This window comes from Triplophysa rosa, linkage group LG15 (genome assembly GCF_024868665.1).
Source record: "Triplophysa rosa linkage group LG15, Trosa_1v2, whole genome shotgun sequence".
NCBI lineage: Eukaryota > Metazoa > Chordata > Actinopteri > Cypriniformes > Nemacheilidae > Triplophysa > Triplophysa rosa.
The window spans coordinates 2,082,067-2,109,934 of record NC_079904.1 but is presented as its reverse complement, the minus strand read 5'-3'; the positions used below and the strand labels follow the sequence as shown (position 1 = coordinate 2,109,934).

Sequence of the window (27,868 nt, the reverse complement as noted above, 5' to 3'; positions counted from 1 at the left end):
AGTGCAATGCCAAAAACACGCTAGTACTATAGTGCAATGACAAAAACACGCTAGTTCTAAAGTGCAATGCCAAATTCACGCTAGTTCTAAAGTGCAATGCCAAAAACACGCTAGTACTATAGTGCAATGACAAAAACACGCTAGTTCTAAGTGCAATGCCAAAAACACGCTAGTTCTAAGTGCAATGCCAAAAACACGCTAGTTCTAAGTGCAATGCCAAAATCACGCTAGTACTATATTGCAATGACAAAAACATGGTACTACTTAGTGCAATGCCAGAAATATGGTGCTTGTATAGTGCAAAACCATTGAGAAAAAAATCTATAAATTAATTGCCATATTTTGTTTTTACAAAAAATTACATAAAATTTTGACAAATGTAGGGACAAAAATGTACTGCGTAGTTGCAGTTTTACTGTGATGACTGTGTTAAAACTACAGATTACTGATAATATAAGATCTGCATCTCATGTAAATACCTTTACTTCAGGTGCACAGATGTAAATATTTAATGCAAACACCTTTGTCTGTGGTTTGTTTTCTCTCTGTTTATCAGTTGTTTACTGTATCGGGTTCTACCTGTGGCAGGATGAGCTGTGTTTGGCCGGACTGACCTTTGCCTTCTTGTTGCCGGGGTCACTGGTGCAGGTGTTGAGTTTCAGGTGGCACAGAGCCGACGGAGACACACGAATTTGCCACAATTTCGTCATACACACACTGCACCTGGGCATCTTCAAAAGGTGTGTGTTTGTGTGTTGGCTTCCAGTTATAGTTAAGAGCTTTTGAAGAAGAATCTTTTAGTTTTAATTTAAAAAAAAGGCTTGAAACCAAGTCATGCAGATTTCAAACGCATGAGAATGAATAAATAATGTTTCATTCATATACATGTGTTTGTATGGCGTGTCAGGTTATGGGACTGCAGCATGGGTGAATGGACGTCTCCGGGCTCGTCACAGTCGCACGCGCAGGAGGTGATGCATCACGCGGATGCGTCTGCTCTGCGTCTCCTGGAGGTTCTTCTGATGACCCTTCCGCAGACGTTCATGCAGACGTACGTTCTCACCGCCCCCGGCTACGGTCTCTCGTCTCCAGGTCTGTCCTGCTGAGCTCTGTAGTTACACACAGAATTAAAACACTTCAAGACAACATTTTGCGGAATTAAGTTAAAACAACCGTTGACTAGACTATAAATAAACTCAATTACATAAGAGACAAATATATCTTTAGTAACAGGATGATGAAGTGTGTGTTTCACAGGCAAGAGTGTATAACTGATAAGAGCAGAGATATGGGACATGATATGTTTGTGTTCTTCATGTGTGTGTGTATTGCAGTTGCTCTGTGTGCTGGTTTGTGTTTGCTCTCGTTGTCCTGGGCGTTGGTGCTGTACAGTCGGGCGTGTTGTCTCATCCGTCCCGGGCATTTGCAAATGCCACCAGCAGCGCTCCTGTGCCAGCTGCTGTGGAGGGCGGGCACGTTAGCAGCACGCTTCACCAGCCTCGCCCTGTTCACCCGAACCTTCGGCTGCTGGGTCATCGGTGTCATGGGTGGGTCTGAATCGAACACACTTTAGAAAGAAAGAAAATTATAGTACACATGACATTCCCAAGGATTATTTTTGTAGATAAAACGGTAATGTGGTTATTGTTATTAAAACCAGAATAAAATAAATGTAAAAAAACAACAACAAATAAACATCAGATACTACCTTGACGATGTGTAAATATTTACAAGTTGAATAATATCAATCTGTATTTACATTACAGTGATGAGAATTGAGAAGTGGTGATGCTATATTCCTCGAAAACAACTTTATCTGTTGTTCTTCTCCAAACAGCGTCTCATTGGCTGATCGCTGCGCTCTGGTTGGTCTCCCAGCAGATGGACATATATGTGGGCCAATGGTCGTGGCGTGTGTTTAACGCGATTCTGGGAGGCGTCCACGTGTTCCTGTTTCTCAACGTAAAGGATGGACCCTCACGGTTCCGCATGGCGGGATTCTACACGGTACAAACAGTTTACTTTTGATAAGTCAGAATGATTGAGCTTGATTTTTTTTCTGACAAACATTGATATAAATACATATTTTATGGAGTGTTTTTGTTTTCCTATATTCCTTTAATCAACAACAAAAAAAAACACTTCAGTTATCATCAGTGAAGTTTTTCTGTTGTGTAGGTGATGCTGCTGGAGAATGCTACACTGTTATTGGCTGCTTCTGACATTCTTACTGATGCATCATGGGATAGCCTGATCGCACCCACTGCTGTTTTGTGCAGTTTTCTGCTTGGTGAGAATTTGTGTAATAATGTGTTTGTATTTAACTGTGTCAATGTGTGTGTCCTTTCAGATCTAGATAGGTGAGGCATTTAAAATGAACAAAATTCAACAAAAATATCAACAAAATTATTATCAATATCAATTGTAATTTGTATAAAAACAATAAAATTGTTGTAATAAAATATAATAAGTTGTGTAAATAATAAAATGATCATTATTATCATTAATAATAGTTTACTATTAATATAAAATAATACAATTTATATAATAGAAAAAACGATTATACAATAATTTATATATGTATATAAATAAATGTATTGTTATTAATGTACTTTAATTATTTTATATAAATTAAATAAATATATATATATATATATATATACAATTATAATCCATATGAATACTAATCACTATAATTATTTATATAAATTCTATCAATAATGATTTATTATATATAATAATTTTGAATATTATTATTACCTACTGTATTTCTCTTTTCCAGGTCTGACCGCCCTTGTGTTGTACTATCGATTCCTACATCCCAAATCCACTGAAATCTCGCAGGGTTTGCATCAGCATGCGCACACGGGCAGGGAATGTCTCCAGCAGACCGATTCCTCATTCTCTCTTGGAGACAAAAGTCTTCCTCCCGCCCTTTTTCCGTCCTCTCACCCTTCCTGTTCCCTCTCCGGAATTCCCGGATCTCTCCTGGAGCATCCCGGGAGCTGCGGGGTAAAACCGGACGGCGAGTGTCGACACCATCACTGGCTGCTGATCCGTCTCGCCCTGAAAACCGGCGACCCCGCTAAGGTCAACAGGGCGTACGGTGCGGGGGCCGTGTCTGGGATTCTGGTGATGGATCAAAAGGCAGATATAAGCGAGGATGGGTGCGCGCTCACCTCCGACAGCAGGGACGATACGATGGCGCCGCTGTCCGACTGCAGGGAGGAGTTTGAGAGCGTGAGTGAAGCCAGAGCAGAGGAGGACGAAGATGACAGTCTGGAAATGGAAAGCCCGTTGGAGTCGCCAGCCTCGGAGTGCAAGAGGAGCTCGCCGGAGGGCAAGTCCGTGTTTGGCGACAGTCCCGAGCCGAACTACTGCCCCACCGAATCAAGCTCCACCTTGTACTTCAGCGCAGACCCACAATCCCCCAGCAGCTCCAGTAACCCGCGCCTGGACCGCGAGATGCACTTCAGTTTCGGTTCCGGGCTAGAAACGCTAGATGAGCTGAGCCCCATCTCCACAGACGGTGGGCTGCACAGGGATCTCATGAGGGGACTTCTGGGTCGAGCCGGGCCCTGCTACACATCCTCGCCCGGACTGAACGGACAGGGGCTTCCAGAGAGTTCTGTAACCCACCTCAGAGGACCCCGCAGGCAGGTCGTTCTCTCCCGCAGGGGTTTAGAAGAGGACGCTGGGTTTTAACAGCACTAAAGAGCCAGTAAGAGTGAAGGGATTGGAGCGTGCAGGACCCGTCTCTTGTGAGATGCGGGTGAATTTAAAACTTTACTGTGAGAGATTGTAATAGATTTTCCTCTGCCCAGATTCAGGGATGTAAAAAAAGATGCGTGGAGAATTGTCAATTTGAATCATACACCGATAATCCTTCATGCTGATTATCGACTTCATAATCTGATGCATCCTGCATTGCTGTGTTCTTACATACTTTCCCTCTAGAATGTGAATCGTTAGTGAACTAAATAGACAATTTTACCTTCATTACATCTCATTTGATTATAGCGACCGATAACGTCTGGAACATTTAGCAATGACAGATCACTGTCATAGTGAGCAGGGCATTCATTTATACCAGAAAATGCAAGCATCTTATACAAATGCAAACGTTGAAACTTGAACCTAAATATTTAAGGCATTAGAACTCTATGAGAAGATTCAGATTTGGAAAAGTTTGAACTTGTATGTTTTTTATGTTTACATTTTTTAAACGTTTGTTCTGTTTTTGTCTCGGTGCTTATGTTCAGAATGGAATACTAGCGTCCTGCGTCCTGCATGCTTTTGAGTATATACTGTATACCTGCTGCCATTTAACTAAATAATATGTGACGGTACGCAGTATGCAGGGATTAAATAAAAACAATCCTACTTTCTGTTCGGCAAGTGGATGATGTAATTTTGCGTAAAAATGTCCAGGAGTCGCAGAAGGTCAGATAGAGCGCATTGCATTGTGGGATTCAGTCCACATATAGTGTGTTCCATATGCTACATTTTGGAAATAGAAGTCAAAGTACTGAAAATATCTGCAAAAATCTTAGTACATGATGATAGTTTGCCATTCTGAACATAAGCCCACCTCTGTAAAAAAATCGACATGCTGTTGATGTGACAAGCACAATCCTTTCACAAGTTGCAGGCCTTTTGTCGTCTCTGTTCTGTTAAACGTGTATTCTGTCAGACTGTGATGTTACTCTTTTGAAGGGCTCTAGTTTGAATTATTATATTTGGCATATAGTGCCTGATACAGACAATAGATCAAACTTAAACTCAGATAATGATCAGATCTGTGGGTTTTTAATAGCAAACTATTTCATTTGGCACTGTCCGTCATCGTATTATTATTAGTTTCTGGTACGTCAGTCATTTACAGTATATCAGTTGAACGTTGTGAGCAGTGAAGCACTGTATCTACTGTACCACATTTCCTGTGATGTATTTATCTTTGCTGAAATTGTGTAATAATCTTTCTACGTTCAAAAACACAACAGGTTAAACTTAAGGTTTTTACTACCCAGTTGAAAATCTAGTTTTAGAATTACAGGGGTTATGTAAAACATCCAAAGATATTTATTTATTCATTTATTTATTATGTTTATATGTTTCAGTGAATATCTTAACATTTGTAAAACTTGGTGGTTTTCACCATTTGAAGTGCTCAATTTGTGTTTGGTTTTCAATAAGGCATTTTGAGAAAGTTATTCTATCCAATAGTAGTTATTGCATGCTTTTGTATGAAGGATATGTGTGTGCTTAAACAGTAGTGCTGTATGTCTCCAACAGGACTCTCTGTCAACATTTGCAATAAAGTCAAACCGTAAGCCATGCGATAAGTTCAAATCAGAAAGTCTAATGTTTGTTTGCTTTTTCGGGGTGTGGATTGTTCGCTCTTTACTCATTAAATATATTTCTTGCCAGGAAATATACCAAATGTATAAATTATTGTAATGATCTAAATTGATAAAAGTAAAAATATCAATACTTAATTTCGTTTGTGTTTATTGTCTTATTACCTTTGATGTGAAGTGCAACTTTCATCACTGGTCAGGATGGACTTTTAGAGCAATAACAATATTAATTGTCTTGAGCTAGTGATCACTCTGTAAGGTCTTTATTTTAAACAATAGTGCATAATATAATAAAAAAACATCATAAAATTATTCTTTTTATAAACATATTTTTCGTGAACAAATTTGTAAAAAACAAAACGTATTTAATGACACTGTTCTTCAAAACATTTTGTGTTTTCGCACGATTTGCACCAAACAGTAACAAACCTAACCGCTGCACACCCTACACGTGCACTGCGCATGCGCTCTGACGTTGGTTCGTGGCTAAAGCGCGCCTGCGCAGTGAGCGCGCTGAAGTTTGGAGTGATTCGTGGAAGTTTCAGATTTGGAGGAAAAAAAGATCATCTGAAAATCTGAAAAGTGTAAAATGGCTTTTCGGAGGAGAAATAAAAGCTATCCTTTCTTCAGCCAAGAGTTTCTCATTCAGAATCATGCGGACATTGTCTTCAGTCTGGTGATTTTTATTTTGATCGGACTGATGTTTGAGGTGAGTTTACGACTTTTTGATTTCTCATTTTTGTCTTCGCTGTTTCTTAGCCAGCTGTTTTTCCCGTCTCTCTCTCTCTCTCTCACGTCTGGTTTTCACATCAAACGTGCACGTGAGATTTCGAGATATACAATACAACTTAAAAGTCGTACTAAAACATGAACGAGTTGACTTGAATTTCAATCTGGAAAGCTTTTGAAATCAACATGTACTTGCATTGGTATGATAATAACGCAGAAGCTTAAAGTTCGTGCATTTAAGGTATGCATAAAACTAACTTGGTAGACATTGCGTTATATTGCAGTTCCGTTAAAGAGTGACATAGTTGGCAACTTTAATACTACGTTTGCATTAAATGTCCTATCAGCTGGGCCCGGATGACCACGGTGTGATGTTTATGAACGTGTTTTAAAGTTTATGGTGTCACGGGTTTGAGCACAAATCTGGTGTTCTTCTGTCTTATGATGGTGATGTTCAGGTTTCTGGTGAAGTGCCACGTCAAGTCTCTCGCGCCCCCCGGTTTGATTCACATTGGTGGAAAATCCGCGAGAAACATTTCGTGTTAATGTGCATAATGGAATGTCAGTTATGAGTCATTCTTCATATCAGAAGTTTCTTATTTCAGTGGCGAATTTTGATCAAACTCTCTTTATGCACTTCATCATTTTATCTCATCTGTCCTGAGTGTGTACAGATATGCAAATGTGCACACGCACACATATACACGCACAAAAAAGGGTTTCCCCTTTAAAGATGTCTGTTTCAGACACCTGTGATGATCTAAACACTGTAACGTGTGTGTGTAACTTTAATAATGACAAATTAATAGAAACTCATTTGTTTCTTGATAAACACATCAATGCATGTCATGTATTAGAATCAGTGTTGGGTGTAACTAGTTACTGTAATTTAATTACTTTTCCCTTGAAAAAGTAAAGTAAGGGATTACTTTTATTTTTTCTGTAATTTAATTACAGTTACTTCTGATGTAATCAAACTAAATTCTTTGTGTAATATATGTGTGTGCAATCGTGGAATTGACATCAAAATTCAAAGTCTAACTTTAAAATCCTTGCTTTAATGTATAATTCTCACATTTGTAATACTTTGGTCAGTTAATAAGAATACTTTATGTAGTTTAATATTATTTATTGAATGAATTAAATAAGCCGTTTCATGTCTATCCTTCAATCACTTAACTCATCAAGGTTGATGTAGTAATTAGTAATAAGTAACTAAATACTTTTTGGAGAGAGTAATTTGTACAGTAATCTAATTACACTATTGAATATGTAATTAGTAACTAGTAATTAATTACTTTTTCAGAGTAACTTACCCAACACTGATTAGAATACACTATGGCCTATTAATTATGACATGTTGGTGTTTTATTAGTGGTTTCATATTAGACACGGATGTCAAACTGTTTTATTTAAAAAAATGTAAGCAGCTTAGCCTATTTTTTCTGTGTCGGGTTTTAAAAATACAAAATTGCCAGAAGTTATAATTGGGTGATTTCTTGAGTGTGAATAATAAAAATTATTTTACTTGACTTTTTTTTATTCCTGAGTAAAATAAATAAAACTAAACAACTGCAAGGTATTGCTACAGAACAAGTCTGCATTTAAAGGGTTTGCATGTGTGGGGGTGTTTTTATTGTGTTTTTTGTCAGTTTGCACTCATTTTCTCTGTCTCTCCCCCCCAGACAACCGCAAAAACAGCCATATTATTCATTCAGCCGCAGTTCAACATCAGCACTGTGACTGCAGGTGTGTTCTGCGCAAACACAGCCCATAATATCAGCCCTGTCAGTGATGAATCTGATGAATGGACGGACTCAGATGGTTTGATGCATCACGCGTGTAAATTCTGTGTGTTTGTGTGTTGTGTGTTTCAGACGGAGAGGTGACTCTGTATCATTACGGATGGAAAGACTGTGCCACTGTTCTCTTCTATCTCTTTATCACCATCATTCTTCACGCTGTGGTGCAGGAGTATGTTTTAGACGTGAGTGCCGCAATGCATCGTGGGTGATGCAGTGTAGCGTAATGGCAGCTTCAGTGATGTCACATAAGCTGTAGTTTTAAACCTACAAAAACACGAAACATGAACCAGGAAGTAGTTTCTGTATGTAACATTCATTAAACCGGACATTACAGTAATCATGATCACAGTAACTGCGATGGAAGAAAAGTTACTTGTCTATGTAAATCTGTGTTTTTTTTGTCCATTCCACTTACTTATTTGTCTTCTTTTGTAGAAAATAAACAGACGTCTCCACTTGTCGAAGAGTAAAAACACAAAGTTTAATGAATCTGGGCAGCTGTGTGTGTTTTACCTGGTCTCTAGTTTATGGAGTCTGTACGTCCTCACTACTGTAAGAGGAAATTTTGCACTTCTGTTTTAATTTGTCCTATGTCTGTTTCACGATGTGTTTTTATGTAAAGCTGCTTTGCAACTATGTAAATTGAGAGAGCACCACATACCGTAAGGAAACTTAAAATGAGTTTTTATTTGTGTTTGGCAGGAGGGATACCTTCTGCGTCCCAGCAGCCTTTGGGAGAATTACCCCCATGTACACCTGAGGTACACATACTATTTTCTTCCTATTTTTTTTTTAAATGATTTATTTAATATTTTCAACCATGTTCAAACACTTTAAGACCACAACATTAAACGGAGTTAAAGGGATAGTTCACCCATAAATGAAAATTCTGTCATCATTCACTCACCCTCTTGTCATTTCAAACCTGTATGACTTTCTTTCTTCTGCGGAACACAAAAGAAGATATTTTGAAGAATGTTGGTAACCGAACATTCACTTCTATTGTATGGACACAACAGCAATGCAAGTGAATGGCAGTTAACGACATTCTTCAAAATATCTTCTTTTGTGTTCTGCAGAAGAAAGAATGTCATACAGGTTAGAAATGACAAGAGGGCTAGTAAATAATGACAACATTTTTATTTTTGGGTGAACTATCACTTTAAGAGCTTGTACAGAAGCATTCAACCGCTTCCTCTTTCAGGTTTCAGGTGAAGTTCTTCTACATCACGCAGTTGGCGTACTGGTTTCACGCACTGCCTGAACTTTACTTCCAGAAAGCGAGAAAGGTATGAGATGACGAAAGAACAGTATTGACCGAAGAGGAGAGAGAGAACAGAAGTCTGAATAGATTTGTGTGTGTTTACAGGAAGAAATGCCCCGTCAGCTGCAGTATATCGGTCTGTATCTCTTACACATTCTGGCTGCGTATTTGTTAAAGTAAGTGTACACGCCTACACAACTATAACCTCCTATAGACAAAACAAATTCACCTAACAAGTCCTGTGACTTATGAGTAGAAATAATAAACGCTGAATCGTAAATGTAATGACTTCATCCTTGCTAGTAGGATTAACAGTTAGTCATTGTTTTTTTGATAGATTCATTGGAGTTGTGTTGTACATGTCAGTGTGAGCGCTAAACACTGAAAAATTATTTTTGTTTTTTGTAATGAATCTTTGAATTGTTACTGTATAATACAATTTGACTTATGAATGTGTTTTTCTTTTCTTTCCGTCTCTAGTTTGACTCGAGTCGGGCTGGTTTTGTTGTTTCTGCAGTATGTCTCTGAACTGGTTTTCCATCTGTCTCGACTCTACTACTTCATTGATGAAAACCACCACAAATTGTAAGACACTAACCCACATGCTTTCTCCCCGAAACTGTGATTTGTTTTTGTAATTTATGCGCAATCTGTGAGAAATGATTGAGTCAGATCTTGTCCTATAGCGCTAGCTCTTTGTTTGAGGATCAAAGCTCGCATGTAGATTAAAAGTGTAGACTCCTTTTTGGAGTTTGACACATTTCACTGTGAACTCAAAAAATGTCATGAACTTTGGTAACCGATGCATTTTTTACCCCCACTAGCTGATTCTTGTTTATATGCATTTAAATGTCATTTTAGGATAGCAAATGTGATGTACAAACATTGATGGAATGTCACCATTTTATACAACATTAATGTATCTAATGACAAGACTGACGAGATGTTTACATGACAGAAAATAAGCTGAACAGGCTAAATATGAACTGTTTATGGTCTGGATTTATTACTGTGTGTGACTGAATTGTGCATACTGTATGTAAACAACACCGCTCCAAAAGCACTTCCTGTTTCTTCCTTTTTTGGCTTTTTCACATATGTACATCATGTATAATTAAGTCTTAAAGATGTTCATTTGTCATTTCGATGCAGTTCCACGTGTTCTGTTGGTTTTATTTTCTTCTAACGTTTGTGCCGTGTGAAGCTCAAAACAGGAAGTGTTTTTGGACCAGCGTTGTCTTATAAAATGGTCTATATTCATAGTGAACTGAATGATTTTCTCAACACTGCATTTGTGTGTGTAGGTTTCAGATGTGGTCCGTCGGGTTTGTCCTGACCCGTATGATCACGCTAACTCTGATGTTTCTGGCTGTCGGCTTCGGTTTGGCTCGTTCTGAAAACCAGACGCTGGATTTGGAGACGGGAAACTTTAACACTCTCTCTGTCAGGCGAGTATGTTCATATCATTTAACACCGTATGAAACCCACAGATGTTAAGCGTGACGTTGTGTTTTTATCACGCACAGGCTGCTGGTGTTATTCGTGGTGTGTTTCACCCAGTCGTGGTTACTCTGGAAGTTCTTCCGCTTCCAGCTGAGCAGAACTCGGGAGCTGAGGCTGGAGCAGGCGGCGCGGAAGAGAGCGGTCGCTAAGCAACAGATGCAGCGCACGCTGAAGCGAGACTCCTGTACGTACACTCTCTTAAAACGTCGCTTTATCTACGTTACCTAGACTACAAAAAATAAGTTTGTGATGGAAACAGTCAATGAATACTGAATAGTCTCTCTATGATAGGAAAACATGTTTGTTTTTGTTTTTTGCAGTCGGTCAGCATGAGAACGGAATCATTAAAGCAGAGAACGGGACATCCCCCCGTCTGAAGAAAATCAAGGCTCCTTAAACTTCCTTTAGCGCCCCCCGATCCAACGGTTGGCTTCACCATATTGAGGGAGCAGGATACGGTTCATCTGCCTGCTGCTTCCTGTTACGACGCCAAGAGAAGCGCATGTGGTGTTTCTCGGAGGAAGTGACATCACAACACAAAGGCACCCTCAACAGACTTTTCTCCATGCTCTGTACTTCGCTTTCAGTATTCGTGCTCTTCCCTTTGCGTTATGTTTCTAAACTTCACTCAGTCTGTCTTTATTAAAGTGATGTTTTCAGGTTAGTCTTTTGTTTTGTTTTTGTATGCAAAACGGTGACTGCTGGCCTAGAATGGACACTCGTTCAAATCAGAGGTGTTACTGTGTGACTTCATTGATGGGTTTGACATGAACAAAAGACTTCCAGGTGTTTCACACAGTCCAGTAGAACTGGCCCGAGACGAGCAGAACCCGTGTTACAGTTCAGTTTCAGGTAGAAACAGATACTGTATTAGTGAAAAAAACCTGAATCACAGACCAACTGTTTCTCCCGTGACTGTGTTTATTCCTCATGAGCTACAACATTCTGTTTATAGAGTTTCTGCTTTGTAAGTTTGATATTTGATTGTATATGACGATGCTTTATAAATATAGAAGACTTTTTTTGAATTTCAGCCTTGCAGTCTGTCCGTCATTTCTACCTAGTCACATATGTGGTAACTGATGAAATTGGCACATCCGGTTTATATTCACTCCAAAAAATACGAGAGAAATATATTTGGGATCAAGAAAAGGGAATTTATTTAAGACCATTGAGCATTTATTTGTTTTATTTTTCCAAGAGAATTGACCCTAATTTCCCTAAACGTCATCTTGTTGAAAAACTGTTTTACTGAAAATGAATGTAAAGCAACAGATATGATCAAAAGTTACATTACTGTAATGCAAAAAAAAGTTACATTTTGGGTGCAAGATGATCGGCTGAAGTACTGCTTAACTGTTTTGGTATTTTTGAAAAAAAACGAACAATTGAAATGTTTCCTGGCAAAACAAAGTTCTTAAGGGTGGGTGAAAACTCCATCAGACTCGACTGTAAAGAGAAAAGATTGCACGTCAAAATGGGCCTTTAAATGGAGAATAATTAAATATATCAAGTTCCTCTTTTCATAAAGACACATGAGATGTTGCTCAGTGGTTAAAGACACTGTAACCAAAAGATTGTTTAAACCGTAAACCTGTCATTGTGCAAGTTCAGTAACCCAAAACCCCAATATAACCCACATATCGTCCCGTTTCATCACGTTAAAAGAGTTAACGCAAAAATGAAAAATCGATTCTCTTTTACTCACCCTCATGTCGTTCCAAACCTGTATGAGTTTCTGTCGTCTGCAGAACACAAAAGAAGATATTTTGAGGAATGTTGATAACCAAACAACACTGAACCCCATATATGAACACAAAACCATTTCTCAAAACATCTTCTTTTTTATTCTACTGAAGAAAGAGTCATATTCGGGTTTTAAATGACATCAGGAGGAAATAGGTTGAGTGTTTGTGAAACAGGTTTTGTACCTGAAGCTTGTTCAGATTGCGTTCAGACTGACCGCAAACTTCTGTCTCAGCGAGGAGAGCACGTTTTCAGGCATGCGGTCGGACACCGACTCCAGATAACTCAACACGTACCGGTCAGCGTCCGTCAGGACAAACCGATGTCTGAACACTGCACGGAGAGAACACATGAGAATAACGAGCGGATTCAGAGGAAGTGATGTCACTCCCACATATCTCTGAACGATACCTTCTACAGCAGCTCCGATGACGAAATCTGCCGGTCTGTAGTATTCTGGCTTCTCTGTGGTGCTTCCTGGTTTCGGAACCCGAGTCTTCTCAAGGAACTTTCCTCCGATGACGCCGGAGTTTCGTGTGGGTCTTTCAAAGATGCTGAGCATGTCATTGGACAGGTAATACAGCAGAATAAAGCGCCGCCCCTCGTCCAGAGGATTCTGGGAGTCCTGATGCATGGATACGAGATATGAAAACACTGGTGTGTCAGCGTATCAGGAGATCATCCTTCTGATCTTACCAGTCGTGCGGCGTAACGCAGAACTTTGTGGTCGTTCTCCAGCAGTTTGATCACATCTTTCTTAGGAGGTTCAGGAATCAGGGACAGACAGTTCTGCAAAGAGTCCTCCAGCGAACCAAAGCCGTTATACGGAGGAATGACCTGCAACTGAGCGACAGTGTTTTCATCACACACCATCACGCCGTAAAGATCGTGTATTTACAAAACACACTGGAGAACACAAAAGAAGATACTTTGAACATTAAACCCCATTGACTTCCATTGCAAGGACAAAACCACGGAGAATAAATCTTTTGTTTTGCAGAAGAAAGTTCTAAACACTTTTTTTTTTTTTAAGTAAGAAACATCGTCCTTGACTAATGTTGAGAAGCAAATATCTGACCCTCCTTGTGTCCTGCAGTGGTGTCGTGTCTGTAGGGACCGGTTTAAGTTGGATCTCTGGGTAATTTTCTCGGTAATATTTCCTGGTGAAATCATCACAGTCGCAGAGAAGAAAGCGTCTTCCCGTCAGCGTGACCTCCTCGCCCAACCTCAGGTCTCCGGGAGAGAAGTATTCCTGCACGTCGTGCTGGGTAACTTCAAGCACACAACTGGGGAACGGCTCTGAAGCAGGGAGAGAGAGAAATTAAACATTACATTAAGTAATTTTTTGCATTTATGCATTTGGCAGATGCTTTCCGTGTAGTGATTTAGGTCGAAATTTTGTCTCTGTTTAGAACTTATTCTGTGTTTCTTTGTGGTCTCACCGCAGGTTGGTTTGATGTGTTTAGGGATCTTCTGTCTGTGGAGCAGCACGGGAAACGGATCGCGGCCGCTGTTGGGCAGCTGATGCTCGCAGATCTCCACCGAGTCATCCACCAGATAATAATGAATCGTGACCGGTCGTTTCTCTCCGTAAAGAGAGTCCGAATCATCCCACAGAGCGAAGAACCGCAGCACCTGCACACACAAACAGAACACGTGACGCATGTGCGCAATAACGTGTGTGTGATCAGATAAACATGATGTATGCGTGTTTACCTGTCGATCTGTAGTGAGAAAACGCTCGAGCTGGTGATTATGTTCGTAGGGTGTGATCTGGGCGAGTTGGTTGTGAGAGCGCTGGGTGGTGTACGGGTCACTGGGAATGGACTCTGGCTCGTTCAGGACAATCCCTTGACTCTCCATGAACTCCTATAAATCAACAAAATATTGTCGTATTATCAGTATATCAGCGTTTGCTTTTTTCATCCGAGCTTTTGTTTTTCTATGCGTTTTTTGGTACATTTGAATAAAACCAGCCTGGCCGCTGAGTGAAGTGACTTGCTCCAAACCCGTGCGCGTGTGTACCTGTGTAAAGGTATCGCATCGTGTGATCCTGTACACTGTTCCAAACACATTCATGTCCATGCAGAGGTTGAGATCTTTCCAGTGGTAAAGTTCTCCGTGCTGGTTTTTGGTCAGTCTCTGACGTTTGATGAGTTTCCCTTGTGGAATTCCAGAGTTTTCCACAGGAGGCTCAATCCCGCACATGCTGTCGTCCTCCAGGTAATAATACAACACCACCGGCCGAATGCGGAAGCTCTCAACGGGGGAGTGCAACACTTCCTGACGGAAGTAACCATAGAAACGCAGCACCTGGAGGTCAGAGGGTAAAAGTGAGGAATGTGCAACCGTGAGGTTTAGGATCGAGGAAATATGCAGACATACAGTCAAAGAGAGAGACAGACAGAAGAGAGACATCTTCACCTTCTTGTCATAGGCAGCATGTGCAGGTGTGAAGTTGAGCGGCGGGTGTCGCTGTGTGTCGGTACCGTACGTCAGGTTCGGGATATCTGTGACCAGCTGATTCCGCTCACTGTGACTGATGTTCGCCGACAGCAGCGGATTCTGACCGATCCCGGCCGAGGGTCTCCGGGCCACACCATAACCGTTCTTATAACCCAGAGTCTGAGCTCTGTGAAAAGAGGATTTCTGAACGCCACACGTGAATGATGGGTAACGTTACAACAATATAGTAATATATAACCAAATATAATTCATACATATTATACATGTAAGGGATAATGTACAGGCAGCCGGTTGTTATCGCAGAAATAAGCCACGACAACTGAAGGGGATTATTTCGCGATAACAGCCGGCTGCTTGTACATTATCCCGCTTATTACACGGCCACATGAGAAAAAAACTGGACATGAAATGAGAATTGGAAATATTTGATTAGCACATTTTTAAGGAATGCAGACCTTCCTCAAGGAAACCCCGTTTATTTTAGCTTTTAAGAAACGACGTTCAGATGTCACGAATAGGCAATTTGGTTTAAATATAATGTCATATATGTTATTAAAAGACATATATATTTAATTTGTCAATAAAAAAACAGTCAAATTGATTTTTGAGAGGTTGTTATCTGGGAATACGCCCTTTTCACATGACGTCACGCATCGTCCGTTCTGCTGCGAAGTAGTGTATCATTACTTCCGCTAGCACTCCAGTTCATAAGGTGGCGGTAATGCACCTATAAGCTGGTTTGCCAACCGCCAGTAAAACTCAAGAAGAAGAAGTTACTTCCGCTAGCGCCTCAGAATAGTTTACCAAGTGGCTTGCACATCTGCCACAAATACGTCTAGATGATGTACAATGTCTTGCAGACAAATTTTCGCTAACGACAAGATCAAAGCTAAGAAAGGATACAAATTCTTCGTTGAACATTACCTGTTTGATTACGAAGGTAAGTGTTTTGTTTTCTTTTTGTATTAGCGAAGGTGCTAGGATAAGTACTTGAATACGTGTTCTGTCCGTTTTTTTTCACTATTGTTAAATTCCAGCGCGACGGCAAAACGGAAGTTCTTCTTCTTCTTCTTCTTCTTGTTTGTTGCAAGACGGATGTTATGATACACTGCTTTGCAAAAAGGCGGAAGTTAAGTGACGTCATTGTGAAAAGGGCGTATAACGAACCTGCAAATGTCGCGACTGGCCAATCAGAATCAAGCATTTCTTCTTCTTCTTCTTCTTGTTTGTTGCAAGACGGATGTTATGATACACTGCTTTGCAAAAAGGCGGAAGTTAAGTGACGTCATTGTGAAAAGGGCGTATAACGAACCTGCAAATGTCGCGACTGGCCAATCAGAATCAAGCATTCCAACGAGCCGTGTAATAAGTTCATATTAATGTATGAAATATAGATCCAAATGAACCTCCTTAGAAAATCTATAATACTATGCGAAAATTAATATAAAACCATTATTTAAAATGCTTTTTATATTTGAGCATTTTTTTATTTGACAAAACGCACATGGGGAAAATGAACATGAGATGAACGAAAAAAAGATGTAACGTTATAGTTGTAAAATGCAATGTATGTCGCGCAGTTTCTCACCGTTAAATCCCGAAATGTGTTGCCTGGCAGGAAAGGCAGCCCGTGTCCGGTGTTCACAGACATTACGATTAATTAACTCAATTAAATATCAAATGCACAAGTTGGCTATTACAGTTTCTCTCATGAGACTGAAGTGACTCCCCGAGGACACTTTATTACAGTCTCCATGGAGACCACAAAACACCGACGATCTCCACGGTGATGTAAACACTCCGGTATTCAGTCAGTGCAGGCGCGTGTTCGACTGCCCGCGGATGACATGAATTATCGCGAGAGCGAAATCACGGCATTCGTTCTCGCGATACTTCTCCTGTCACACGCCGATAAGTCGAATAATGCTCATTCACCAACAGATGGCGCTACACGTTCACTCTTCTCAATGCACTTTATTCAATGCACAACAACAGTTAGTCTCAGATTAAGGCAGTGGTTTACATTTCTCTATAAAAAACTCTCAAATATCCTGCTGTTTACATGAGCAATATTTCTCTAAAGTTGATCTTGCTGAAATATTACTGAAGCAGCAGTAAACATAAACATTCTGTTTTGTGATATTTAACAGTCGGTACAAAACAATCCTCAAAAACATACAAACAAACATTTGGGTCACTTCATGTGCTTTTCTGGGCTTGTTTTGAAGGAATCAAAAACATATATATATATAAAATATATAAAAATAATGCACTCTTCAAAACAAATGTTCCAATACCCATTGCATATTTGACACAATACAAAAATCTTAAAGAAATCTTAGGCTGTACCTGCCCTAAAGAGCTCTTGGTTGTTTATTGATTATTTGCGTAAGGATGTTTAAGAGTGTACAGACAGATGCTTGGGGTCATTTCAATGAATATTCATTGGGTTCTGATCCCTCATGTAACAAAAATGTCTGTAACACATTAGCCACAGTCATAACAAACAGAAAGCCCTTCACATGCATAGAGCGATCAATCTATAAACATCGTTCACCACTGCTTGTGTTGGCAGATTTCATCTTCTGAGTTTAAGGCACGACACTGCTGTGCATTATGGGTTATAAATCACCTCTTTGAGGTTACAGTTGCATCTATGCAGGAACACTTGAAGGGCTTTCATCCTATTTTAGGAACAGAAGCTTTAACAGAAAAAAACACTTGGATTGCATCCCTGAGCAATCAGGCAAGCTTTGCCACAGTATAAAATATCTTATTCAAAAATAGAAACATCAACAACAAAATGTTTAAATATCAAAATATATTTTACAAAGGATGAGATGATTTTACAACACTTTTGAGTGTGTATATATATATATATATATATCTCAAAATGACAAAGGTGTATATATCTGTCACGTTTATGCGTTCACCAAAACTCTTATTTTGACACTAATATTTGTTTCTGTTTCTGTGTTCGCATTGTTTTTCTGTTATCATTTGTTTCTATGGTTACAGATCAACAAATGATAAACAGAAAAACAAATCGAACACAGGAACAATGAAATCAAATTCATCAAGGGTGGAATACAACTAACTGCCAAAATAAGAGTCCTGGGGCCTGATTCACAAAAGAAACATTAACATTTTGTCTTAAGTACATTTTCGTGAATACGGGCCGTGGTGAACACATAAACTGAGTGAACATGACAATATCAGGGTTGTAGGATAATTCAGAACTGAAGTGATAACTGAGATTTTATTTAATTTGTATTAAATTTACATTTTTTAACCACGGGAAGAGAACACTTAAAATGTTCTAATTTTAAATAGATTTTAGAAAATATCATATTTTAAAACATGATGCTTAATTATGGGTTTAATAATGACATTTCACCTAAATCTCCTCTGCCGCAAAACAATTTAATTTTAATATCAACTCAGGAAGTTAAACGGAAATAAATCTCCCATTCTGAATTGCTCAACCCTGATATATCTACATAGTATCCGTATACTTTTTGGGGGGCTACTGTATAGTTTGTGTAAGGCACATAATTCTTTATATTTTGAAAAGTGTAAATGTACAGCTTCTCTCTCTACAGAAGCCGGTCTTCACTGTTTGACAGGCGAAGTGAAGAACCAATCACAGTGCTTAGAGCTTATCAAGCCTTTCAGAGCTGCCTATAGACTCCTAGAGTCTTCAAATGGATCTCCCATGAGCCTCAGCTTCAGCATCAGTCCAAGGATCAGGTGCACTTGACCTTTCACCCCAGCACACGGATTAAGCACGCTGTAAAGAAGAGTTTATTTCCACCTCAGTTTAATGCCACACATTAGCTGCTTTGAGCTGTCCGAAAACGACATCTCAGCGCTTTAATAGTAGCGATTCAGGCTGCGAGTCCCGGGGACATCCGGCTGTCCGTTCATCCATATTTCTCGTATGATTCGCTCTCTCTCCTCCAATCGCTGCGCTCGCTCAAGCTCCTCGGCTGACGCGAAGACGTTCGTATTGAGCGTGCGCTCGAAACGCCGGTGCCGGCGGGCCGAGAGGTCCGAGCACGTGTCCCAGTCGGAATCAGAGTCCAGAGTGTCGCTGTCGGAGTTCGTGGGTCTCGGCCGTTTCTTGGCGACCGCGTGACGCGGTTTACAGTCCGTACGGCAGGAGATCTGGACCACCAGCGCGAAGAGCGTCACGAAGAGTCCAGCGCACACGCCGCACATGAAATACAGCGCACAACGCTCCGGGTGTCCTGCCAAAGACAAAATGACATCATGCGTCACAACAGAGCAACACACGTCACAATGCACTTCACGAGTTACGCAAAATACGCTTTGCATTCAGACAATAGTCATTTTTTATGCAAGTCACCTGTGATGTAGGTGTAAGCTGACAGCACGCCGCTGATGAGATTCATGACCGGTCGGGTCATCGTGGAGATGGTCGGGTTCGGTTTATTTCCTCTTGCAGACAGATCCGTCTCTTCTGAATATGGTCCGGAGGTCCGGCCTCGTGTCGACTTCCCTGTGGTGAAATCATTCATTTAATCGGATCTGAATTAAACAACAATCATGGGACCTTACGAGTGCGGTTCAAGTGATTCCAGGCCTTCTGAAGTCACGCGAGAGCTTTGTGTGTCAAATGACTAAGAAGATTTGGAATATCGTTTTTGTTTTACGATGGAGTGTTTTTACAGTCATCTAGACACGGCTCGCCCTTAAAACAACACAAATGTTTATGTTCACAGAAAAGACATTGTGGGTCTAAATCAGATTTCTATTGTATGGTTAAACACAGTTGTAGCTATGGCAACTATCAGCATCCATCAAAATGTACTGCAGGATTGTGTTTGCGTGTTGTTTTTCATGACTGACTCCAGATCAGTTTTTTCCATTATTCCCCTGATAGTCAAGGGGTCCACGTTTGTAAGCATGAGCCAATTTCCCTCTACATTAAGAGGAAAAAAGAAACGGATCTCTTTTTCTCCATGTACAGATCTCTCCGGATAAAGTGAATTATTTCTAGGAACAGATTCAGGATTAGAGTTTTGAGGTTCATACCTGGTGCTGTGTCAGAGGTCAGAGGCGGGGTCCCGTCAGGAGGGGCACTGTCTCCCACCACATTGGGGTCATGAGGCATAGATGGGGGGGAGGGGAACGATGGATGCCTGGAAATGGATTCCTGCAGGAGTTTCTTTGGGACTAAAGAGGGAGAGAAAGAAACGCTTTATTTGTCGATTTCCCAAAAAATCACTTCATAAATCACCTCTGCACACACAAACGCAAGATTCCTTCTGCCTGTGATGTGGCCACAGAAATGATCGAGTCCATCCAAAACACACATACAAGTCTGTCCTTGTGCGGTATAAACAGTGAAACAAAAGCGAAATTTATTCACAAACGTCACTCGGCAGAGTACAAGCCGATTGGAAAGCGGAGAAAAGAAACGGGTGTCAAATTTGAACAAATTCAGTGGATATTTTGGTGGAATATTTTAAGTGCCTTTTGAGGAATTATGTAAATAAAATATATCAATTAATATTAGTAGGGCAATTCCAGCGTTATGGATGTGACATACAGTATAAACTCTCAGAGAATTTGTTACCAATATGCTGAACCATCTGTTTATATTTTACTAAACCTTTGTTGATAGATTCTAAACATCAGAATAATATCAGTCTATGTTCAAGTTTTCTATTAAAGAAAAGGGAAATAAACATGCATTTTGGATTATGGATGTGACAAAAAAGGACACTTTTACAAACTTTGTAAGATTTCTGTCAATTAAAATGCACAAACCGGAAGCAATAATACCCAACAACTGCAAAAGTGATGACTCTCCATTAAACATAAAACAGTTACTTAATTTTAATTGTCATGTGCCCATTCACAAGGAATATGTACCGTTATGGATGTGACACTCCTGAAAATGGCACTTACCTGATGTTACCAAATGTTGACATCTGTGATATTATTATAGTAAAAATCTTAAAGGTAAAAACATATTTTTTGCCCAATATTTAGTCAAATTGTATATAAATATTATTAATATAATATAAAATAGTTGCACAAACAATGCTTCTTGATCATAAAAAGAAATCAGAAACATGTTTGTTGTAATACATTGTGGGGACATTTCGTAGACATCTTATGTATATTCTAGTCCCAAAACCCTCACAGAAAACTGAAAAGCTTTTTTGACTGTTCTAACAAGCATCATTTATTAAATTTAAAACATATTTTTGGTCTATTTCCACGATGTAGGTGGATCAGACTTGTATCACCCTTGTGGGGACGTTTGGTCTCCACATTCCCAGTAACACAGAGCATTTCTCTCAAACACACTCTGAATAAACATGGCAACAAATTTAGTGAAACAGATTTCTGTTAAACTCTAGAGATTCTGGAAACAGCATGAGGGCAGACACACATGTGTACACACACACATACACGCGTGTACACACACACACACACACACACACACACACACACATTCACACACGCGTGCACACACCCACACCGCAGATATTTATTCTTTTAGTCAGGTCTGCAGAGTAAAATCACAGACTAACACAATAATCAGTGTGTGTGTGTGTGTGTGTGTGTGCGTGTGTGTAATGCCCTTGGAGCAATTACAGCTTACTGATTGAGGGTAATTGGAGGCACATGTGGGCATATGTATATTTATGTGTGTATTCAAAGGCGTGTGTGTGTGAGTGTGTAAATAACAGTTATTACTTTTAAAAGAAAAAAAAGAATGAAAAACAAGAGAGGACAATATAAAGACACAAATGAGATTTTATTCCCAATAGTTCGTCTTGGACAGTCAGCAACAAGATTTAATGTAGCTCAGCTGAGACTACAGATTTGACCTTTTCATTCCTGAAAAAAAAACACCCCAGTAATCTCCTCTGGAGTTTAAAAGGAGATCTCAAACACTGCTCAGAATTGCCAAGAAACCAAAGTTCACAAGTCCGAGCTTAAATAAACAATACGGAAAGAAGAAATCAAAACGACAGTTATGTAAGGGTCCCTCCTTCCGAAACGCTCTGATTGGTAAAGCTGACCAGGTCTGTCGTGATTGGTGTGTGTGTGAAGATGTCCCACCCATACCATATCAGCAAGCTTCCGCTTCTCAGGCTGTTGTGATTGGTCGGTCCCCTCTCAGTGCACGTGTATATACTGTATAAGCTTTGGCTTTTAGCAATAAACGGTAACAATGGCGTCAACTTCACTTCATCAGTTAAACACATGTGGATCCATCGAAGTGTAACGGAGGTCTGCTAGTGCATGTGACAACGTCAATCTTTATAAGAGATCGCAAATTTCCTACTATGGTGAGGGAAATGACACCGGACCGATTGGTCAGACCGGTTATATTAATTACCACTAATAACAGAAGCGTTAGTTTTTTATATTGGACCCGAGTTGGATAAAAAAACAAGCAGATTGACCAGGAGACATTTGCAAGCAGGACTTCAAAGGACGTTTCATAGAAGTGTTTTAGAGGTATGCGCACACACACACAATATCAGTGTGTTACACAGAACAGCTTTCACAGCCGATGTTAAAGTCATGGAAGCTGTTATTTGACCGTTGGTTCTCTTAGAATGTGTGTAGCTGAATTCTTATGACCAGCTGTAGGACTGTGATGAAAGTGAAAGGAATTAAACGCTGTTACAATCGCTGATAACCAAACACTACTCCAGCGGCTCCTCCTCTTCTCTAAGGAAGGCCTCGCCCCTTTTTTGCCGTATTCCTTTGGACGGAGGTTATTAAAGGCACTCGGAATAGTGACATCATGTACCCGGGAAGAAAAAGGGCTGTAGTCCGATTCCAGCCGTTCTCAAGTCCTTGAAAAGCGAATTCTGTTAAAGACAATATCTCGCTTGGCACTGAACTTTGAGCTTTATCATTTTGCAGGTATTGTTTACGCTCTAACAGCAACATTACACACTAACTAAAGGTTGAAACATGGGATCGCGGGGAATGGGACCTTTAAAAGTCATATTTAGATTTAATATGTCAAAAAAACCTGTCAAAATCATTTTTGACGAACCTGCAAATGTGACGACTGGCCAATCAGAATCAAGCATTCCAACGAGCCGTGTAATAAACACAAATAACACAAAGCAAAACAAAGACAAATACAAGACAGAAATAGAAATAGAAAACATGGAAAAAATGCTGTCATCAGAGTGTGTGTGTTCTCCGGCACAGTGCAGTTGTGTTACTGTATGTGCCAGACATTGATGTACGCAGGAAACAGACACACTTCACTCATGATGTGTAGAGTTGTGAGACAGCTGGGCCCTTGATACTAAAATAAAGACAACTATTAATAACTCCAGCAATCTCATGGATATGTGTGTGTTTTATTCCCACTCATTTATTAGAGCAGGTGTAGGAGATATTGGCTTGAGTTTATTATGTTATTGTTTAATAGAGTTTAGTCTCGGTCAGCGTGTCTTTAATTCTGTGATGTTTGTTCTTCTGCATCATTTTAAACTCCCTGCATGACAGACACATTCCTGACCATCTCCTTACAGTGAAAGTCTGTCATTCTGAGGTGTGTCAAATACAAACAAAACTGCAAACGTGTTTTCATCATATCAAGTCATACCATCTGACGTCAGAAGATTTATATATGATGCAAAGATATGTAATGATGTTACGATACTTGCATCGTCATGTTGGGTACTTTTGAAGTCTTTGAACCTTTTTACAACAAATCGAGAATCTTTTACATTAAAAAACGGATGGTGCCTGTTAGTTGAATACATTTATACCGTGGTCTGTTTGAACACTCGATTCTGATTGGCTGGAAGGTGTGCATTAAAACCGTTTAATGCACAGGTAGTTCCAGCAAAGTTCTTAGCGAACCGAAGTTATGGTACAGTCCATATCAGGTTTAATTATTGATCGGAAACATGCTGTTTAATTGTGATTTTTGCCAGGGATTCTAGAAATATCTGCCTTCCACCATTACAATAGATAGGACTGCTGACTTGCTATGATGTAAATATCTGCCAGAAGGCGTTGCATGGCAGCCGAGTGGCACAAGTTCTGTAAAGGGACTTGGTTCAAGTCAGTTTGATCAATGTGTCATGAACGTGGTGAGACGAGGAAGGAGAACCCAAGCGCAGGACAGCATGTGCAAAAACTCAAAACTTTAATAACCAACGATGAGAACCCACGAGGGGGAAAACAGAACTAAACAATATTAATGACAAAAACAAAGACTTCCCGCAAGGGGGCAAAACAAGGAATCAGGAAAACTAAACTACAACTTCACAGGACATAGACGAGGCTAGGAAACACAAGGCATCAAGACACAAGGTAAGTATATACATACTTCGAGGCAAACACAGCAACCAAAACGAATCAGCACAGGACAGAAAACACGAGGGCCTTAAATAGGGAGACTAACAAAGGCTCATTAACAGAGGGCAGGTGCAGGGAATCAACAATGAGGGAAAGCTAACGAGGGAACGAGAGGGGCGGGGCCATAGACAAGACCGGAGAGAGCGCATATTAAGTCGTGACAGACAATAATATGCTTCTCTCCACACCAAACAAGAGGTTCTGCCATGATCCTGCCACAAGACCAAGAAAGACATGACATGATGAGGCAGAATCATGACACAATGTTTACAATTATTAAATGAAAAAATCGTTTTCATCTGTCTGATCAAAAATTGTATTGCACTGTAAGCATCAATAACAGTTTTAACTTGTTTTTAACTTGGCTAATGACCATGGTATAAGTGGGATAATCCACGGCTAGCCGTGCATTTAATGATTTTAATGCACTTCATATGCGAAGCGTGGCCTCCGCAATGTGCATTAAAATCCTTTAATGCACGGCTAGGCGTGGATTATCCCTTACGTAAATCACATAAATGTTTAAAGTAGAATCACACAGACAACCGATCGAACAGAATTATGCAGTGTGCCAAAAATTTAAGTTAGAGAGCTAATAATAGATCCTAACATGAAAACTCTACATCATTGAGGATGTTTCAATGTTTGTTGATGGCTAACTGAAAAAAAATGTGTGTGCTCAGATCTTATTGTCTTGCTTTAGTTTCTGCACATGAAGCATCCAATAAATGCCTTTCTGAAAAGGGTAAAAACACGGAGAAGGTTTATGAGCCTGACACTAACCTGACGCATTCAGAGTCAGATTTCACTGTACTGACCTACAGTCAGTTTCACCAGGCACAGCGTCTGGCAGGAATACATTCTGGGAATTCCCGAAATTCCTGCCTGATCCCTCTCATGCTGTGGTGGAAGACCCTGTTTGAGTGCTAGGATACCCCCCACCACCGCACACACACACACATAAAGGTGTTTTAGTGTGCACACGAGCACATACATGTTCAGCTAATACTTGAAAGAAAGAGACATACATCATACAAGCAAATGAAAAACATAAGACAGAAAAGTGTCAAAGAAATCAAAGAGGTTAAACGTTTGTCACAGAAAAAAAGTCATACAGGTTTGAAATGAATTACTACAGAATGTTCCTTTTTGTTTCTTTAAAGGGACAGTTCACCCAAAAATAAAAATTGGTTCATCATCTATTCACCCACCATTTATTCCAAACCTTTATGGCTGTCTTATTCCTTCAGAACACAAAATGAGATATTTTGAAGAATGTTGATAATCGAACAGCATTAAACCACAATGACTTTAATAGTATGGGCACAAAACCACGGAGACATCTCTCAAAATATCTCATTTTGTGTTTTACAGAAGAAAGAGTCACATACAGGTTATGAAGGACACAAGGGCGAATACCTTTCTTTTTTTTTAAGAGAAGACATTACTTACTTCATATATTATATGGATCATTTCTACAAGGTTTTACACTTTCTATAGTAAAGCTAAATTAAATACACACACATTTTATGAAGTCCACAGAATGTTTTTCTACACGCCATGCAGAAACAGAGGAAAACTGAAAGCAAGAGAGAGAGAGAGAGAGAGAGAGAGAGAGAGAGAGAGAGAGAGAGAAGAGAGAGAGAGGAGAGAGAGAGAGGAACTGAGAGGGGAAGAGAGAAGAGAGAAGATAGAGAGACACTGGAGGAGGAGAGGAGAGCGAAGAAGAGAGAAGAGAGAGAGAGAGAAAGAGGAGAGGAGAGAGAGAGAGAGAGAGAGAGGAGACGAGAGGGAGAGAGAGGAGAGAGAAGAGAGAGAGAGAGAGAGAGAGAGAGAGAAGAGAGAGAGAGAGAGAGAGAGAGAGAAGAGAGAGATAGGAGAGAGAGAGAAGAGCGCGAGAGAGAGAAGAGAGGAGGAGACAGTCTTTCTCTGTGAAGATCCACCTGAAAAACACATGTCACAGTCGTTACGGTGATTGAACTGAATCAAAGCCTGTACAATAATGACACGCACAACACACACGCACGCACGCACGCAGCACGCACGCACGCACACACACACACACACACAACACTGAGTCTGTTTTGTGCTGACACTGTGGACAGGCCCGTGATTACAATACAGATCACGAACACAAACACACAGGCTTCACCCGCCTGTAAACAAAAAATGATGTACAAAAGAATTGGATGAGAATGAGATGTAAAGTGTTGCTTCAGTTTCTACTCTTTCATTATGTCTTTGTAACAGATACAAACAGTTTTAACTTAAATCATTTACACACATATTATGTATATATTTCTTTTGTAATGTTTGTCATTATTTTATTCATTCGGTGTAGGATCACTAATTTCCTCCCTTTCGTAATCCATCATGGGTATGATCCAGGGCTGGACTGGGAAGGAAAATTGGCCCTGGCATTTTTTGGCCCACATCGGCCCTCCAACATTTCTGTCGACGGGGGGGGGGTCGACTTTGAGGATGGTTGGTTGTGCATGGATAGGTCTGTCAACCGAGGGAGGGGTGGTGGTTAAATCTGTCGACAGGGAGGGGGGGGTGGAATGCATACGTGTCTTTTGCATTCGCGTTGCGTGCATTCGCATTTATAATATGTCCGTCTGAGCGGCCAAAGCATCCGTTCCGGCCCCAAGCGATAGCGGCCCACCGGGAAAACGCCCGGACCGCCAGATGGCCAGGCCGCCCCTGGTATGATCACATCTTAGAATGTACACGGATCTTGCACGTGAAACTTTGAATTTTCATCGGAAATAACGGTGGCATCTGGACACCTACAGTAAAAGAAATGCATTTAAAGGTCCAGTGTGTCGTTTTTTGAAGGATCTATTGACAGAAATGCAATATAATATACATAACTACCATCTTCAGAGGTGTATAAAGACCTAATAAAATGAAGCGTTATGTTTTTATTACCTTAGAATGAGCTATTTCTATCTACATACACCACGGGTCCCCTTACATGGAATTCATCATGTTGTGCCCTAAACGGACAAACTACAGGGCACATTTGGTAAATACGTTATCTCCATCGGCAAGGAAGCGAACACATGACGGCATGTTTGTCCTGTGTCAGCCACCGTAGTGCTTCGTAACGGGGGGGTGGATAGAGTTGGTTGCATTGCCGATAAAATCTACACTTCGCTCCTTTAGACAAACGATGATTTCAAAACACTATTTAGGACAGATAGGGGTCACAGGGCAGGTTTGAAGTCAGTGAGCTGTGACATCATTATGATGCAAATCTAATCTGCTAACTTTTGCATTGGAAGCAAATGTGCTAAATGTGTTAAATGTGTTGAACAAAACTCGTATTGGTGTCTGACAGCCAGTGTTGTAAACTCCGAGGTCAGAGGTCTTGTCAAATAAAATTGAATACGAATTAAACACTGAAAAACACCTTTTTGCTAATAACACAGGGTTGTAAAAATGCAATTATTTTCCGTGAAGAAAAGTTCAGGAGTTAAACAATTCAAAGCATCTGTTTACAGTAAACATCGTTCATAAGCCCCTGTGTGCTCTCATCTCACACCATTAAAATAAAGCTGTAAATTACTTACAGCAGTGTGTGTGTGTGCGTGTGCGTGTGTGTGTGTGTG

General features: G+C 40.1%; 4 protein-coding genes across 6 annotated transcripts in view; 2 read left to right on the top strand and 2 right to left on the bottom strand.

The window, feature by feature from the left end:
- xkr5a (XK related 5a) overlaps positions 1–5,493 on the top strand; it is a 6,777-nt gene extending 1,284 nt beyond the window's left edge. The window contains exons 2-7 of the mRNA XM_057352899.1: positions 557–740; positions 908–1,092; positions 1,335–1,547; positions 1,838–2,007; positions 2,179–2,290; positions 2,783–5,493. Of these exons, the coding sequence (XP_057208882.1) occupies positions 557–740; positions 908–1,092; positions 1,335–1,547; positions 1,838–2,007; positions 2,179–2,290; positions 2,783–3,705 (1,787 nt within the window). The 3' untranslated portion in view covers positions 3,706–5,493. The remainder of the gene's footprint in view (positions 1–556; positions 741–907; positions 1,093–1,334; positions 1,548–1,837; positions 2,008–2,178; positions 2,291–2,782) is intronic.
- Positions 5,494–5,864: 371 nt separating this feature from the next.
- On the top strand, positions 5,865–11,673 carry tram2 (translocation associated membrane protein 2). The gene is made up of 11 exons (XM_057353011.1): positions 5,865–6,069; positions 7,775–7,838; positions 7,967–8,076; positions 8,330–8,446; positions 8,597–8,655; positions 9,099–9,183; positions 9,264–9,334; positions 9,639–9,743; positions 10,463–10,606; positions 10,685–10,845; positions 10,982–11,673. The coding sequence occupies exons 1-11, from the start codon at positions 5,950–5,952 to the stop codon at positions 11,056–11,058; spliced, it is 1,113 nt and encodes a 370-aa protein (XP_057208994.1). The 5' UTR covers positions 5,865–5,949; the 3' UTR covers positions 11,059–11,673.
- Positions 11,674–11,786: 113 nt separating this feature from the next.
- On the bottom strand, positions 11,787–16,688 carry efhc1 (EF-hand domain (C-terminal) containing 1). Of its 3 annotated transcripts, XM_057353167.1 has the most exons (11): positions 16,462–16,688; positions 14,832–15,056; positions 14,433–14,720; positions 14,124–14,276; positions 13,850–14,042; positions 13,486–13,706; positions 13,104–13,250; positions 12,819–13,032; positions 12,593–12,740; positions 12,370–12,406; positions 11,787–12,110 (listed from the first exon to the last, which is right to left on the bottom strand). In XM_057353167.1, exons 1-9 carry the CDS (start codon positions 16,522–16,524, stop codon positions 12,604–12,606), a joined length of 1,641 nt encoding a protein of 546 aa, XP_057209150.1. In that variant the 5' UTR covers positions 16,525–16,688; the 3' UTR covers positions 11,787–12,110; positions 12,370–12,406; positions 12,593–12,603. The 3 variants fall into 3 exon arrangements, with proteins under 3 accessions (XP_057209150.1, XP_057209149.1, XP_057209151.1); XM_057353166.1 differs by lacking the exon at positions 12,370–12,406; XM_057353168.1 differs by lacking the exon at positions 12,370–12,406 and having other exon boundaries at positions 13,104–13,244.
- Positions 16,689–16,835: 147 nt separating this feature from the next.
- Positions 16,836–27,868, bottom strand: part of LOC130565670 (protein eva-1 homolog C) — an 83,008-nt gene continuing 71,975 nt past the window's right edge. The window contains exons 6-8 of the mRNA XM_057352633.1: positions 19,932–20,072; positions 19,243–19,395; positions 16,836–19,123 (exon numbers count right to left, since the gene is read on the bottom strand). Coding sequence (XP_057208616.1) covers positions 18,747–19,123; positions 19,243–19,395; positions 19,932–20,072 — 671 coding nt within the window. The 3' untranslated portion in view covers positions 16,836–18,746. The remainder of the gene's footprint in view (positions 19,124–19,242; positions 19,396–19,931; positions 20,073–27,868) is intronic.